General features: G+C 37.1%; 1 protein-coding gene across 1 annotated transcript in view; it reads right to left on the reverse strand.

Moving 5' to 3' along the window:
• Window positions 1–3285: 3285 nt before the first annotated feature.
• The window catches only part of LOC145728923 (armadillo-like helical domain-containing protein 3), a 35759-nt gene continuing 23365 nt past the window's right edge, over window positions 3286–15679 (reverse strand). The window contains exons 6-7 of the mRNA XM_081979476.1: window positions 3835–4063; window positions 3286–3773 (exon numbers count right to left, since the gene is read on the reverse strand). Of these exons, the coding sequence (XP_081835602.1) occupies window positions 3641–3773; window positions 3835–4063 (362 nt within the window). The 3' untranslated portion in view covers window positions 3286–3640. The remainder of the gene's footprint in view (window positions 3774–3834; window positions 4064–15679) is intronic.

A 15679-nucleotide genomic window follows, 5' to 3' on the forward strand; every position in this document is an offset into this window, starting at 1 on the left:
CTAGAGGGCGTCAAAATTCCTTCACCATAAAATCACATATTTTTTGACACACGTTGCTTTGTCCGTAAATTAGTTTCTTATTTGACAAGTTACGTCAAAATGTCATAGAAAACCAAAGATAGAGCAGATTTCAAGGTTTCCAGAAATATCCCCATATGAGACGATTGATCACACCCTTTGCTCGCTAGAGGGCGTCAAAATTCCTTCACCATAAAATCACATATTTTTCGACACACGTTGCTTTGTCCTTAAATTAGTCTCTTATTTGACAAGTTACGTCATAATGTCGTAGAAAACAAAAGATAGAGCAGATTTCATGCTTTCCAAAAATATCCCCCCATGAGTTGATTGATCACACCGTTTGCCCGCTAGAGGGCGTCAAAATTCCTTCACCATAAAATCACATATTTTTGGACACACGTTGCTTTGTCCTTAAATTAGTCTCTTATTTGACAAGTTACGTCAAAATGTCATAGAAAACAAAAGATAGAGCAGATTCCAAGCTTTCCAAAAATATCCCCCCATGAGTTGATTGATCACACCGTTTGCCCGCTAGAGGGCGTCAAAATTCCTTCACCATAAAATCACATATTTTTCGACACACGTTGCTTTGTCCTTAAATTAGTCTCTTATTTGACAAGTGACGTCAAAATGTCATAGAAAACAAAAGATAGCGCAGATTTCAAGCTTTCCATGAGTTGATTGATCACACCGTTTGTCCGCTAGAGGGCGTCAAAATTCCTTTTCCATAAAATCACATTTTTTGACAGGTTGCTTTGTCTCAAAGTTAGTCCCTTATTTGACAAGTTACGTCAAAATATCGTAGAAAACAAAAGATAGAGCAGATTTCAAGCTTTCAAGAAATATCTCCGCATGAGTTGATTGATCACACCGTTTGCCCACTAGAGGGCGTCAAAATTCCTTCACCATAAAATCACGTATTTTTCGACACACGTTGCTTTGTCCTTAAATTAGTCTCTTATTTGACAAGTTACGTCAAAATGTCATAGAAAACAAAAAATAGCGCAGATTTCAAGCTTTCCAAAAATATCCCCGCATGAGTTGATTGATCACACCGTTTGCCCGCTAGAGGGCGTCAAAGTTCCTTTACCATAAAATCACACATTTTTTGACACACGTTGCTTTGTCCTTAAATTAGTGTCTTATTTAACAAGTTACGTTAAAACGTCGTAGAAAACAAAAGATAGAGCAGGTTTCAAGCTTTCCAAAAATGTCCCAACATTAGTTGATTGATTATACCGTTTGGCCGCTAGAGGGCGTCAAAGTTCCTTCACCATAAAATCACATATTTTTTGACACACGTTGCTTTGTCCTTAAATTAGTCTCTTATTTGACAAGTTACGTCATAATATCGTAGAAAACAAAAGATAGAGCAGATTTCAAGCTTTCCAAAAATATCCTCCCATGAGTTGATTGATCACACCGTTTGCCCGCTAGAGGGCGTCAAAATTCCTTCACCATAAAATCACATATTTTCCGACACACGTTGCTTTGTCCTTAAATTAGTCTCTTATTTGACAAGTTACGTCAAAATGTCATAGAAAACAAAAGATAGAGCAGATTTCAAGCTTTCCAAAAATATCCCCACATGAGTCGATTGATCACACCCTTTGCTCGCTAGAGGGCGTCAAAGTTCCTTCACCATAAAATCACATATTTTTGGACACACGTTGCTTTGTCCTTAAATTAGTCTCTTATTTGACAAGTTACATCAAAATGTCATAGAAAACAAAGGATAGAGCAGATTTCAAGCTTTCCAAAAATGTCCCAACATTAGTTGATTGATTATACCGTTTGCCCGCTAGAGGGCGTCAAAATTCCTTCACCATAAAATCACATATTTTTGGACACACGTTGCTTTGTCCTTAAATTAGTCTCTTATTTGACAAGTTACGTCAAAATGTCATAGAAAACAAAAGATGGAGCGGATTTCAAGCTTGCCATGAGCATGATTGATCACACCCTTTGCTCGCTAGAGGGCGTCAAAATTCCTTTTCCATAAAATCACACGTTTTTTGACACACGTTGCTTTGTCCGTAAATTAGTCTTTTATTTGACAAGATACGTCAAAATGTCATAGAAAACAAAAGATAGAGCAGATTTCAAGCTTTTCAAAAATGTCCCAACATTAGTTGATTGATTATACCGTTTGCCCGCTAGAGGGCGTCAAAATTCCTTCACCATAAAATCACATATTTTTGGACACACGTTGCTTTGTCCTTAAATTAGTCTCTTATTTGACAAGTTACGTCATAATGTCGTAGAAAACAAAAGATAGAGCAGATTTCATGCTTTCCAAAAATATCCCCCCATGAGTTGATTGATCACACCGTTTGCCCGCTAGAGGGCGTCAAAATTCCTTCACCATAAAATCACATATTTTTGGACACACGTTGCTTTGTCTTTAAATTAGTCTTTTATTTGACAAGTTACGTCATAATATCGTAGAAAACAAAAGATAGAGCAGATTTCAAGCTTTCCAGAAATATCCCCCCATGAGTTGATTGATCACACCGTTTGCCCGCTAGAGGGCGTCAAAATTCCTTCACCATAAAATCACATATTTTTGGACACACGTTGCTTTGTCTTTAAATTAGTCTTTTATTTGACAAGTTACGTCATAATATCGTAGAAAACAAAAGATAGAGCAGATTTCAAGCTTTCCAGAAATATCCCCCCATGAGTTGATTGATCACACCGTTTGCCCGCTAGAGGGCGTCAAAATTCCTTCATCATAAAATCACATATTTTTGGACACACGTTGCTTTGTCCTTAAATTAGTCTCTTATTTGACAAGTTACGTCAAAATGTTAGAGAAAACAAAAGATAGAGCAGGTTTCAAGCTTTCCATGAGTTGATTGATCACACCGTTTGCCCGCTAGAGGGCGTCAAAATTCCTTCACCATAAAATCACATATTTTTGGACACACGTTGCTTTGTCCGTAAATTAGTCTCTTATTTGACAAGTTACGTCAAAACGTCGTAGAAAACAAAAGATAGAGCAGATTTCAAGCTTTCCAAAAATATCCCCCCATGAGTTGATTGATCACACCGTTTGCCCGCTAGAGGGCGTCAAAATTCCTTCATCATAAAATTACGTATTTTTTGACACACCTTGCTTCGTCCCTAAATTACTCCCTTATTTGACAAGTTACGTCAAAATGTCATAGAAAACAAAGGATAGAGCAAATCTCTAGAAAGGTTCTCTAAATTTGATTGGCTGCTAGTACAATGAAGGAAGTAATCGAAAATAAAACTCTCTCATAAAATATATTCTGTATAATTAGCAAAACTCAATAATACAATATCTTAGCCTTTACGAAATTTCACTTTCCTGTATACTATAGTACATTTTTATTTAAATTTATACAAAATTTAAAAAAAAAAAACCATACAACAATTCCCGGACGTTGGTAAGGCCAATCCGCCAGGTTAGTGGACAAAAACTGAACTAACACTTAAGTTTACTATTATCTACATATTTTAGTATCTCATACGAATAGTACTTTGATACAATTTCCAACCAATTTTAAGCGTATTTGACAATCAAAGTAATTCTTGAATCAATGCATCAAAACGGCTTGAGGTGTCTAAATTACAGGAAATTAACCAACTAAGGCTATAACGTTGGATATTCATTGGCAATATTGGAAAAGTTTAACAATGAACAGCTAAAATTACTTCTTGTATCACTTAGTATGCTTTTTACCATTCCGGTGAAGAAACCGGTGTAATACGGTTTCTCTGTATACCTGAACATTAAAGAGAAATACTGTCACACAAAAAATCAAATTAAATAATAATGACAGATACCTCTCGTAGTGGTCCAGTAAATCCTGAAGCTTCAACGTCAAACTGTCATAGTTTTTCTTTACTATGTCTAGAATTTGCTCCTCCGTTGGTGTAGATAGGTTATTACTGGCCAGCCATTGTTCAATCTTTGGATTAAAATGTTTGATTATTGCTCTGACATTGAACAAAGCGTTGTTCAGTTTCAGTGCGTCTTCCTTAAAATCGCCTTCGCCCATTGAATACCTAAGAGCTAGAAAAAGAAACGAAATACTGATGTACGAGTATTAACATACGAGCGCGAGACAAAAACAGAAGCTTATCTGAATTTGTCCACTGGATTAGTTACCACATTTTTACAGTTTGGACTGGTTTCTGTATTTATTTTAGCATTCGAATTACTGTTGCGTTGTGATGATTTTGTCGAAAGTAAATAAATTTTCTAACCTTAAACCTCAACACCACACAAACAGAAACTGACAATAGTATATTTCATTACCAGTACAGAAATGAGGATTTTTCGGTGCGCGCGTGACAAATTGGAAGTCATGCAAGAACGGAAAATCCATTTCTGGACGAGTAATGAACGATATTTTTTATTATACTTAGGTACCTGAAATCAACATAAACAAAAAATATCGCAAAAAATTATTAAGAAAATCGGGAATATTTATTTTTATTTTTAAAACAGTAAAAATGTAAGTACATACAACTCAAATTAACAAAAAAAATACAAGTAGGTAATTCTAAGAAAATTAATTTTGGACAGAACCGTTATTATTAATAGTAATATTTATTGTACAATTCGTATTATTGTTGAAGCTCAATCCCTTTTGCATTTCTTTTTGTTCAACTAAAGACTCTGCTAAAGATGTTGAAGCGGAGTGTTCGTGTGTGCTTTGGTTCTCTTGATTGACTGTTACAGATGTTGTAGTTTCCAAGTTACAAGGGCTAAACAACTTCCGTGATACTTCAATTTTTCTTTGTATGGACTCTTCTATATATCCTTCTGCTACATTGGAAGAAAGCCATCCTCCGTGTCTTTTCAAAGTGAGCAAATCACCGCCGTTTTCCACCAACATGGTTGCCGAAGAGCGCCTTAGCCCATGTCCGGTATATTCTTCGGGATTTTTTAGTTTTAGGTATTTTGCAACAAGTTTTGGAATACCACTTAGTATGGCACCCAACATGTTGAGCGTAACATCTTTGGTTTCGGTATGCAACAAATAATCTTCTACTCTCCATATGTTTAGGGCGGAGATCTGCGTATTTACGGTAAATTGTACAGGGATCGAATTTGCAATTTTCATTGGTAATGGTAAAACTTCTTGACCTGTGAGTTTTTCCATCTCGTAAGAACACGACAAGGAAACGCCCATTATCTTCCACATCATCTAAACTCAAACGTATTAAATCATCTCTGCGGCATGCACCGAAGATGCCAAACACTAAAATTACTTTTGCTAGTAGATATTCTCCATCTGAAGCTTCACATAAAAATTTGGTTACTTGTTCTGCTGTAAGAATCTTGGATTTCTTTGGTATATATCCTAAAGCTTGTCGTTTCAAAAAAGCAATCGTTTTTGGATATTGATGGTGAGTATTTTCTTTTATTGCCAAACAACTCTTTAACATAGAGAATCGACTCCATAAAGTGGAGGATTTCATAATGTTGGCTTTTTCAGAAAAATATACTAAAAGAATATCGTCACTCACAATTTTGATTCGTTTCTGAGTCCGCCATTCGGTAAAACTGTTATATTCTTGTTCATATCTCAACCTGGATTTCACTGGTAATAAATCTGCACTCACTTCTGCCGCTCGTTGTAAGATATTTTCGGGAATATCCCGATTTTCTTCACAATCTGAATTCATTTTTGCAAAATGTAATAAATACATAAATACTTAATTTTCACTGACAGAAAATAAAATTTGTCATTAATAAATAAATCGTTGCTATAGACACATTACTCGTTTCTTTTTTTTCTTCGGGTTGCCATAGGATATCTAGTATCATGGATATCTATGTTTATTATTAAGCGCATGGAAAGAGGGATCGGGAAAAAATTTCCGTGCCGAAAATGTCATATTTACTGTATTTTATAAACAGTTGAAAATGTAGTATTTTCTGTTAAGTATAATAAAAAAGTTTTTATAATTGATGTTGGGTTATGCCAGTGAAGTAGAAAAGTGTGTGGTGTGGTGGGGAGTAGTTTTGTCAGGTTAAGGGGTAGCTCAGAGGGAAGAATACTCAGGTTTCCACAGGTAACCCTTTGAACATCCTTACCCGCTACTCAGTTCACGGGTAACCCCGTATTTTGTTTTGTGCGGTGAATGGGGTACTGTCGTTAGGTCCGGCATCATCCAACAAGAATTGTTTATGTTATTTAAATCATGTTATGTGTTCATTAACGATAAGGATTATGTTCTACTACCTTACGAATTTCCCTTACTCTGCATTGTCTACCTTTTTTCCTACTACTACTACTACTACGTGGATTTGAGTGCTCTGTGTTCCTCATCATCCCCCTCTTCTTCTTCTTCTGATATGTCTCCCAGTGTCCATTCATCATAGAATGGTAGTATTCTGCCTATGTGTACCACATCAGTTTTTCTGCCTCCCTCTTGCTTTACTTCGTAATTTACCTCGCTTACTTTTTTCGTAATTCTGTACGGCCCAAACCACCTTAACAACAATTTTTCGCTCTTGCCCACTTTCCTTATTGGTATAAATATTTTTACTCTGTCCCCAACTTCATACTCCCCCTCTCTATGTTTGGTATCGTAAAGCTCCTTATCTTTCACCTGTTTTTTCTGTATGTTGTCCACGGCTAATGCCCTTTTCTCCCTTAGTTCCTTGGCATTCGTGCTTGTTTCTTTATCCAAAAGCGCTGCGTCCAAAGGTAGGTCGGGCTTCGTGCGAATATCAATTCAAAGGACGTGAATTGCGTAGTCTCCTGTTTCGCCGTGTTGTAAGCGAAGGTGACGAAGGGCAGATACGAACACCAGTCAGTTTGTTCCGTGTTACAATACAGGGACAGCATGTCGGCTAGTGTTTTGTTCAGTCTTTCCGTCAAGCCATTGCACGAAGGGTGATATGCTGTGGTGAAAGTGCTTTGGACACCCATTATTTGTTGTAATTCTTGCACTATTTCTGACTGGAAAACCTTTCCCCTGTCGCTCAGAATGGTACGGGGTATACCGTGTATCAAGAGTACTTTTTCCAGCAAGAATTTTGCCACTGGTCCTGCCTTGCCGTTAGGTAGGGCCGCTGTTATTGCATAGTCTGTTACCACCACGATGGTTGTTTTTCCCAGACTACTTTTCCGAAAAGGACCCAACAGGTCTATCCCCAGCTGATCGAACACTTGCCCTACTTGAATAGGCTGGAGTAGCCCCAAGGGTTTCCTGTTTGAGGGTCCTTTTCTCGCTTGACAGTCTCTGCACCCTCGGATGTACTTGTGCACGTCCTTCTCCATGTTGTCCCAGTAGTACTTTGGGCTAAGTCTACTCAGGGTTTTGGTCATGCCCATGTGTCCACTTGTGGGCTTCCCATAGTACTTCCTCTCTTAGTGCCCGTGGTATTACAAGTGCATATTCTAAGCCGTCTTTATCCCTGGTGGCTTTGTATAATGTGTTATCCTTTATCCTAAAATTCTTCGCCTTTCGTCGCGTTATTGCGTCGCAGGTGCTGTTATCTGGGTCTAAAATTGCTTCTTTTAATTCCCTTTTTCCTGTGCCGTTAACTGCGTCTGCGAGGGCGTGTCCACTGATGTGGGGATTAGCAGACGGGGATGAAACGAGACGCCTCCACCATGTCACGTTAAGGGGTAGCTCAGAGGGAAGATTACTCAGGTTTCCACAGGTACAACAACAATAACCGTACGAAATAGAGTTTTCGTCCGTAACTCTTTTAGTTTGTATTTTTAATGTCCGTGGACCTAGTTACACTAGTAGACCGATTTCCATCGCTTAATAGCTCCATTTGCACTTTGTGCACATTTTGGTGGTTAATGTGGGTGCGTGACCTGATGAGTTATCAGGTGCCGTAGTCACGTGATTAGTTTCGATTTTTGTCGGGGAAGCGTCGGTTTGTGGTCGTGTGTTTTTTTGTGTCAGGTGCCATGTGGCCTATTTAATCACCCCACTTTGTGATATCGGCCTTTTTACCACTACAGCATCCGATCTGCCGACATCTGACCTAGGTTCTGAGCGTTGTGGCACGTGTGTGACTTAAATTTTTTTTAATCCTTGATCATCTGGCCGAATTACAGGTAAATTGGTTTTATTGTTTTGTGTTCGGCCCGACCAGAGATCTAAGGGCTTTCCGACCAGAGTTCTGAGGGTTTTCCCGACCAAAGATCTAAACTTTCCAATCGGGGATTGAATAAACCTAACCGGGACTGCTTCGTCCAGAGTTTTCCGGACCAACCCACGTGTTGGAAAAGCCGACCAGCAGCCACAGAGTATTAGAAGGTCAGAGCCTCAATCAGAGTTGAACCACCAGGTCCATTCCTTACTTGATTTAGTTTAATTTAATTTTTTTTAGTTTATATTAGTTTGCAACTTCAACACTTGTCATTACCTCTGGTCACCTTTTTGGTTGCCGGAACAAGTGTTGAAGCTGTTTGTTCGTTTTCCCTGGTGTTCTGCTGTTTTCTGCCTTAGGTATCTGTCACCCAGTCTCTGGACCCCATTTCCTACCTGGAAATCAGCAGTGGCCACTACTGACTACTGGGGAGAGGATACTGAGGTTCCAGGACCCAAACATCGTCCTTAAAAACTGCTAAGGGCAGTTAGAGACAGTTTGGCACTGGGAGGCACTTTTCCTGTTTTTTTTTTAAATTTAAAATTTAACTTTAATTCTGTTTTTTTTTTATTTTCCTTAACTTTCTTCATATTTTGTTTCAATAATTTGGATTGGCAACTTTGTAACTTTTGTAATTTGTGTAAATTTGTAAATTGTAAATATTGCAGTTTTTTCTGTAAACACTTGTATAGGGTGCTGCATTTTCGATGGTTTTACGGGGTTCAGAGAAAACGGTAATAGATAGAAAAAAAGTAGCATACGTGTTCTGATCTCTTTTTCTGAGCTGAGATGACTGGCAAAAAAGTGGGCGGCGCAAACTTCTTTTGTTTCAAAGATCCGGGGGGTTTTGAAAATTGGTCATTTTGAAACCTCCCTTGTATTTCATTTGCTATTAAAGTTATCAAAAAAGGAAAAACGGTTTCCGGTAGAAGTTTTGACGTAGAATCCAATGGCGTAGTCAGTTTTTTTCTATTACGTTTAGTTTCTGACATATGACAGTAATTTTTTTTAAATGGAACACCCTATATATTTTTAGTTCATTTTATTCTGTCGAGTTTTACTTTTTCAACGGTGTATTAAAACATATAAGTTTGTAAATGTTAATCTTGGTAATTAGTAAAAAAGCGTTTCCTTAACAAAAAAGTGCTAAATAATATGTTTAAAAATACCCACAGTCGAAACAAAATTTGGCTATGTTCATATTAACATGTTACATGTCGTTTATAATAATTTTTTTCAACTTCTACCTTAAAAATAGTAGAAAATAGAAATGGCCACTTTTCTTATTAAAGTGACGGTAGAACTGTTTGTAACTTAGAATTTTCATAAGATTTATTAAAAATATTTAATTTTCTGCTGTGTTAGTTTATATGATTTCCCATTTTGTTTGGCATTTTAGATATTGGCCTTTTTTTAGCTTAGCAAAGGTATTTTTTTTTAAGTAACAGGATTAACCTCTACTAACTTATATGTTGTAATACACCGTTGAAAAGGTAAAAATCAACAGAATTAAATGACGTAAAAATATATAGGATGTTCCATTTAAAAAAATGTAACTTACTGTCATATGTCAGAAACTAAACGGAATAGAAAAAAACTGACTACGCCATCGGATTCTACCGGAAACCGTTCTTCCTTTTTCGATAACTTTAAGAGCAACTGAAATACAGAAGAGGTTCAAAAATTAACAATTTTCGAAAACCTACTCCAGCTATTTTTCAAAGAGTGATAGAGTCCTGTATGTCCGGACTGGAAGGCGTCATTGTATATTTAGATGATATCTTGGTTATGGCACCGGATGAAAAGATTCATGATCATCGATTACGGCGGGTGTTGGAGAAACTGAATGATTGGGGTTTTCGTCTTCAACTGGAAAAGTGCAAATTCAAAACCGAAATTGTCAAACATTTAGGATTCATAGTGGACAAAGATGGAATAAAAGCGGATCCAACACGAATTTAAGCTTTAAATAGTTTACAAAGACCTCAGGATCAGAAAGACATCCGATCATTCCTGGGAATGATAAACTATAATGGCAAATTCGTAGCTGATTTTCATAGCATGAAGAAACCGCTTGAAGGTCTTCTTAACAAAAATACAGTTTTTAATTGGTCTCTTCCACAGGAAGAAGCATTTAACGCTATTAAGCAGACTTTGAAAGGCCCACTACTTCTCACTCACTTGGACCCTCGCCAGCGCTTAATAAACTGCTCGTCAAAAAGACTGGGAAAGCAAAATGTTTGCTCTTTTTTGAGCGGCTGCTTCTTCAAATTGATTTACTTGATTCTAATAATTTTTTTGAGGATTAAAAGGTATTTTCTTCCTCTTTCTTTTGACCTAAATGATCTTTTTGAAAGGTGCCACAAATCCGAGTATACAGGGTGTGACTGAGGTGTAGTCAAAAAATGAAAAATTCGGTATAACGCCATTTCTCGCAAAACATTTTTTTACGTTTTCCAATAGCCTTAATCGAGTCTTGCGGTCAATATCTCTAAACGTTTTCGCCAGTTTGGCGATTAAAGGCCGTTTACAAAATTTAATGCAAAATTTTTAAAATGTGGTTACTTTTGATTCTCTTGTTTAAAATTAAACAATTTCTTTAAATCTTTTGTGGAAGAAGAGCGGAATTAGCAAGTTTACACTTAAAACTACCCAATTTAAGTAAAAAACATACACTGCGAGATACAGGGTGACCCAAAAAAAAATTTGAAAAGGAAATCATATGTTTTATCATAAATAGCATGTTTAGTCATTTTAATGGAAAATAATGATATTGGATAGAGAAGCACACTATTTGTTTAGTAATCCAATTCATATCTCTAGACGTTTTCGCCAGTTTGGCGATTAACGGGCGTTCATGATATTTATTGATTTTTTTTTTAAATGTGGTTATTTTTAATTCCCATGTTTTAAATTTAACAATTTATTTCTTTAGATGTTTTTCGGATGAAATACGAGATTAGAAAAATTACACTTAAAACTACCCAATTTAAGTAAAAACTTATAAACTGCATTCATACAGAGTGAACCAAAAAAAAATCAAAATAAAATCTTATGTGCATGCATTTGTAGATGTGTGTTGAGTACCATACACGCTATTGTCAATAGTGACAATTTATTTCGACGCTTCGAATTTTTGCCATCGAATGACATTATTGATGTCATGATGGGAAATTGATGAATGGAGTAAGTGTATGTTCACGGATGAATGTCGGTTCAATTTGTATGAATCTGACGGGCGATTATTGGTATGGAGAGAAAGAAATGAACGATATATGGAAGAATGCATGGATGCTACGGTTGCTTTTGGGGGAGGTCATTTTGATTGAGGATAGTATGAATGCGCAGAGGTACAGGGATATGTGTATACGTGATATCGTTGTTCCCTTTTATCGAAACTTTGGGAACGGTTTTATCTTAATTGACGACAATGCTCGTCCACATCGAGCCAGAATCGTACAAGAAATTTTGAGAGAGAACAACATCGAACGAATGGAGTGGCCTGCAAGCTCACCGGATATGAACGTAATAGAGCACGAGTGGAGTAGAATGAAATTGAGAATAAATGGCTCAGAGCATGAATTTCAAAATTTGAATGAGTTGGCAAAAATGGTGAGGGCTGAATGGGAGGCAATTCCCCAAAATTGTATTACAAAGTTGGTGGATAGCATGCCAAGAAGGGTTGCGGAGTTGCAACAAACTGCTGGGGGACCGACAAGGTATTAAGAACAAATGGGTTTGTAGCCCGTAAAGTCATCGGATATGAGAGATTGAGATTGGATTTTAAGATTTATTTATTTGACAACATTAGAGATATGTTCTATATGTTTGTTGAGACGAATTACTCATTTTTTTCCTTGTTTATTGGGTCTTCTGTCTCACACAAAAAAAGGTTTGTTGGGAAAATGGAATTTCGCACAATTTCTTACTCACATAAACTCAATAGAACCCACAATCAAATTTACAACAGAAACTGAACAAAATAACGAACTTCCATTCTAAGACATTCTAATCAAAAAAGACATAAACAAATTTGAAACAAAAGTATACAGAAAACCAACCCACACAAATAGATATTTAAACTACAAATCCAATCATCCAATAATGGTAAAAAAAGGTATTGTAAAAAGTTTATTTGATAGAGCCAAAATTATTTGCAATAATGAACAATTTAATAAAGAAAAATTATTCATTAAAAATGTTCTAAAAGAAAATGACTATCCTGAAACATTTATTAATAAATGTTTTAGGGATTTAGAACATCCAAAACAATCTGGAAATCAAAATCAAATTTTACCTTTTACTAACCTTTTTATTCCTTACATTCCAGGTATTTCTGACAAAATCAAACGAATAGCTAAAAAATATAACATCAGAACAATATTTAGAACTCAAAACACATTAAGATCACACTTAACTAAAACAAAACCTTACAATGAAAATGAATCTACAAGAAACGTGATATATAAAATTCCTTGCGAATGCAATCAATTTTATATTGGTGAAACCTCCAGACCTTTAAAAAAACGTATTAAAGAACACCAAAATTATTTAAGAACTGGAGACTTTCACAAATCTAATATATGCCAACACGCGTTTGATAATGATCATAGAGTCAAATGGAATGAATGTAGTATCATAGACAAAGAAACTTTTTCAAAAAGACGTAAAATAAAAGAAAGTGCATATATTAGATTAAACCATGACTCCTGTGTTGCTACATCCTCTATTAATATTGACCAAACTTGGTTAAATATTCTAGAGGAGGAGATAACACTTGGTCATATCAAACGTAACTGAAATTTCTTGTAATTTTGTTTTCATTATAAAACCCACCTTTCACTACAACAATAGATAACCTTTCCTATTGGAATGACAAAAGTCAAAATTTATGTCAATTTTTATTGACAAAACCCTTCTCAGAGTTCCATATTGAACATTATCAGGTTTAATATTTATTAAGTTGTTGTTTTCTGTGTTCTGCCGTTGTGTTTTTTCTTTTTTAGATTCTCTGAAGACGGTGGTAGATTTTCCACCGAAACGTCAGCGTTTTTAGGTAACAAGACCGAGCCTAAGTCAGTGGTCTTGTGTTGGGACGACTAGGTTAATGTTATTTTCAACTTAGTTGAAAATAGTGCGAAATTCCATTTTCCCAACAAACCTTTTTTTGTGTGAGACAGAAGACCCAATAAACAAGGAAAAAAATTGACAACATTATACATGAAATGTATGTGCAGCAAGTCAACAATTACAATAGCCTAAAATATAACATTAGCACTCATAAAACTTATACATCACACATATACCAATACAAAATTACATACAGAACAATTCTCACTTTTTTTTAAAAAACATAATTAAAATATTCCTGTTCCGAATAAAACGAAGCGTCAATAAAAACCTGCTTGACCGCCCTCTCAAAAGCACAACCCTCCAAGGCTTTAAAGCGATCAGGAAGCTTATTGTAAAATTTCAAGTTAGGGGAATTTTTAGCGGAAACTTGAAGTCGCCGGCGAGGTAAACGCAACAAACCAGCATTTCTGGTATTAAAGGAATGCACTTGAGAGTGCATAGTATAACGTGACTTATTCTTATGAATTTCAATTATACAGCCAAACATATATTCAGATGGAAATGATAAGATTTTTAAATCTTTAAAATGTTGTCTACAAGATTCTCTAGGTCCAAGCCTCAACATAGTTCGGATCGCTCTTTTTTGGAGCCGGAAAATTACAATAAAATGGGGAGAGCCATCCCAAAGAGTTATACCATACTGCATTTTAGAGTGAAACAACGCGAAATATACACTTCTTAAAACATTTAGTTCCAATGTGTCCCTCAGACGTCGCAACATAAATATGACGGTAGAAAGCTTCTTGGAAAGGCATTCAATATGCATATTCCAACTCAAACGATCATCAATAGTGATTCCCAACAATGTAACGCTACTACCCTTAATCACGACGTCCGAAGTAGACACAATCAACTCTTGAGTTTTACTGTGATTCAAGATTAATTTATTATTAGAAAACCAAGACTCGACTCTTGTTTGCACCTCCCCAGAACGAGACAACAGCTCCGAGAGCGTAGCTCCGCCAGACATAACGGTCGTGTCGTCAGCGAACAGATAGCAGCTAGCTGACCTTACATACTCTGAAAAATCATTGATGTAGATTATGAAAAGAAGAGGACCTAAAACTGATCCTTGGGGAACACCTCGCTTCAACGGCAAGACAGAGGACAGTCTCCCATTTGCCTCAACGCACTGAGAGCGGTCCAGCAGATAAGATTCAAAAAACCTAAGACAAGCAGGACTAAAACCTATCATTGTCAGTTTCTTCAACAGTAGGACGTGGTCAACGCAATCAAATGCTTTTGAGACGTCATAAAGAGACAACCGCACATGCTCACCCCTCTCAAGTCCCTCAACAACGCCAGATATTACAGCGCGCAACGCTTGCACAGTTGACCTCCCAGGTAGAAACCCAAACTGCTCCTCACAAAAGAACGACATCCCAAGCAGATAATCAAGAATCAAGTTTTTCAATATAATTTCAAATATTTTGCCAAATATGGGAATAATTGAAATCGGACGGTAATTATTTAAGTCAGACTTTGAACCCTTTTTAAATATAGGAATTACTTTGGCACACTTAAACATCATGGGAAAAACAGAGGTGGCCAGAGAAGTGTTGTATAGATGTGTAACGAAGTTACGAATATTTTTCTGTTTGGTTTACTAAGCCGTCCGTTAGTACCGTTGGATTTGCGGCGATATGCAGATAAGGGATCTATTAATAGAAGCCGTTTAGTAAAGTAACCAGTGCTAGTACGTTGCCAAAATACGATAAGCCGTATTATTAAGTTATTATATTTTCTCAGGATTGGCCAGTCCAATTTTTACCATTCTTGTTGGAAACCATTGGTAGTATTACAGGGTTTACAACAACGCTGCAGTATGATAGCGCGTAATAGGAAATTAGTGGTTTACGACTTTCCTTGTAATTGTAATTCGCGAGTTGACGTAGCTGGCTAGGTTGGCCGAAGCGTACCGTTTTCCTGCAGTACTGCGTTTCAGTACGCGTCACTCGAGTAGGGCCGTGTTTCCCACTACCCGAAAGTGGGGAATCAGACTGTCTATAAAACTGGCGTGCGCCGCCAGTTCGTTCTCTGTTGAGATCACTAGCTCCCCCCAGCAACATCTCAACCTCCCAGCAGCACCGCCGCAACACAGTAAGTATACCTGTTTAGTGGCTAGCCCTCCTAGTGCACAGTGTACCTGTTATTTGAACACCGAGGCTCGCTAGACCGGGTGTTCGTTCCCTGTTTACTCCAACCCTGTACCGCCGTTTGTTGTAGCGTCGTGGTTCGCTAGACCGGGCGCTGCTGTAACATTCACGTCACCTGTTTTCATTGCAAACGCTACATGGTTCGCTAGACCGGGCGTTTGCACCGTTATTCCCAGCCCGGCCATTTTTCCGGCCCTTTTACTTCAGTAGCATCGTGGCTCGCTAGACCGGGTGCTACGCCATAGATCCGGCATTGTAGGTTTCTGTACAA

This window comes from Ips typographus, linkage group LG5 (genome assembly GCF_016097725.1).
Source record: "Ips typographus isolate SLU linkage group LG5, UJ_Ityp_2.0, whole genome shotgun sequence".
Classification (NCBI taxonomy): domain Eukaryota; kingdom Metazoa; phylum Arthropoda; class Insecta; order Coleoptera; family Curculionidae; genus Ips; species Ips typographus.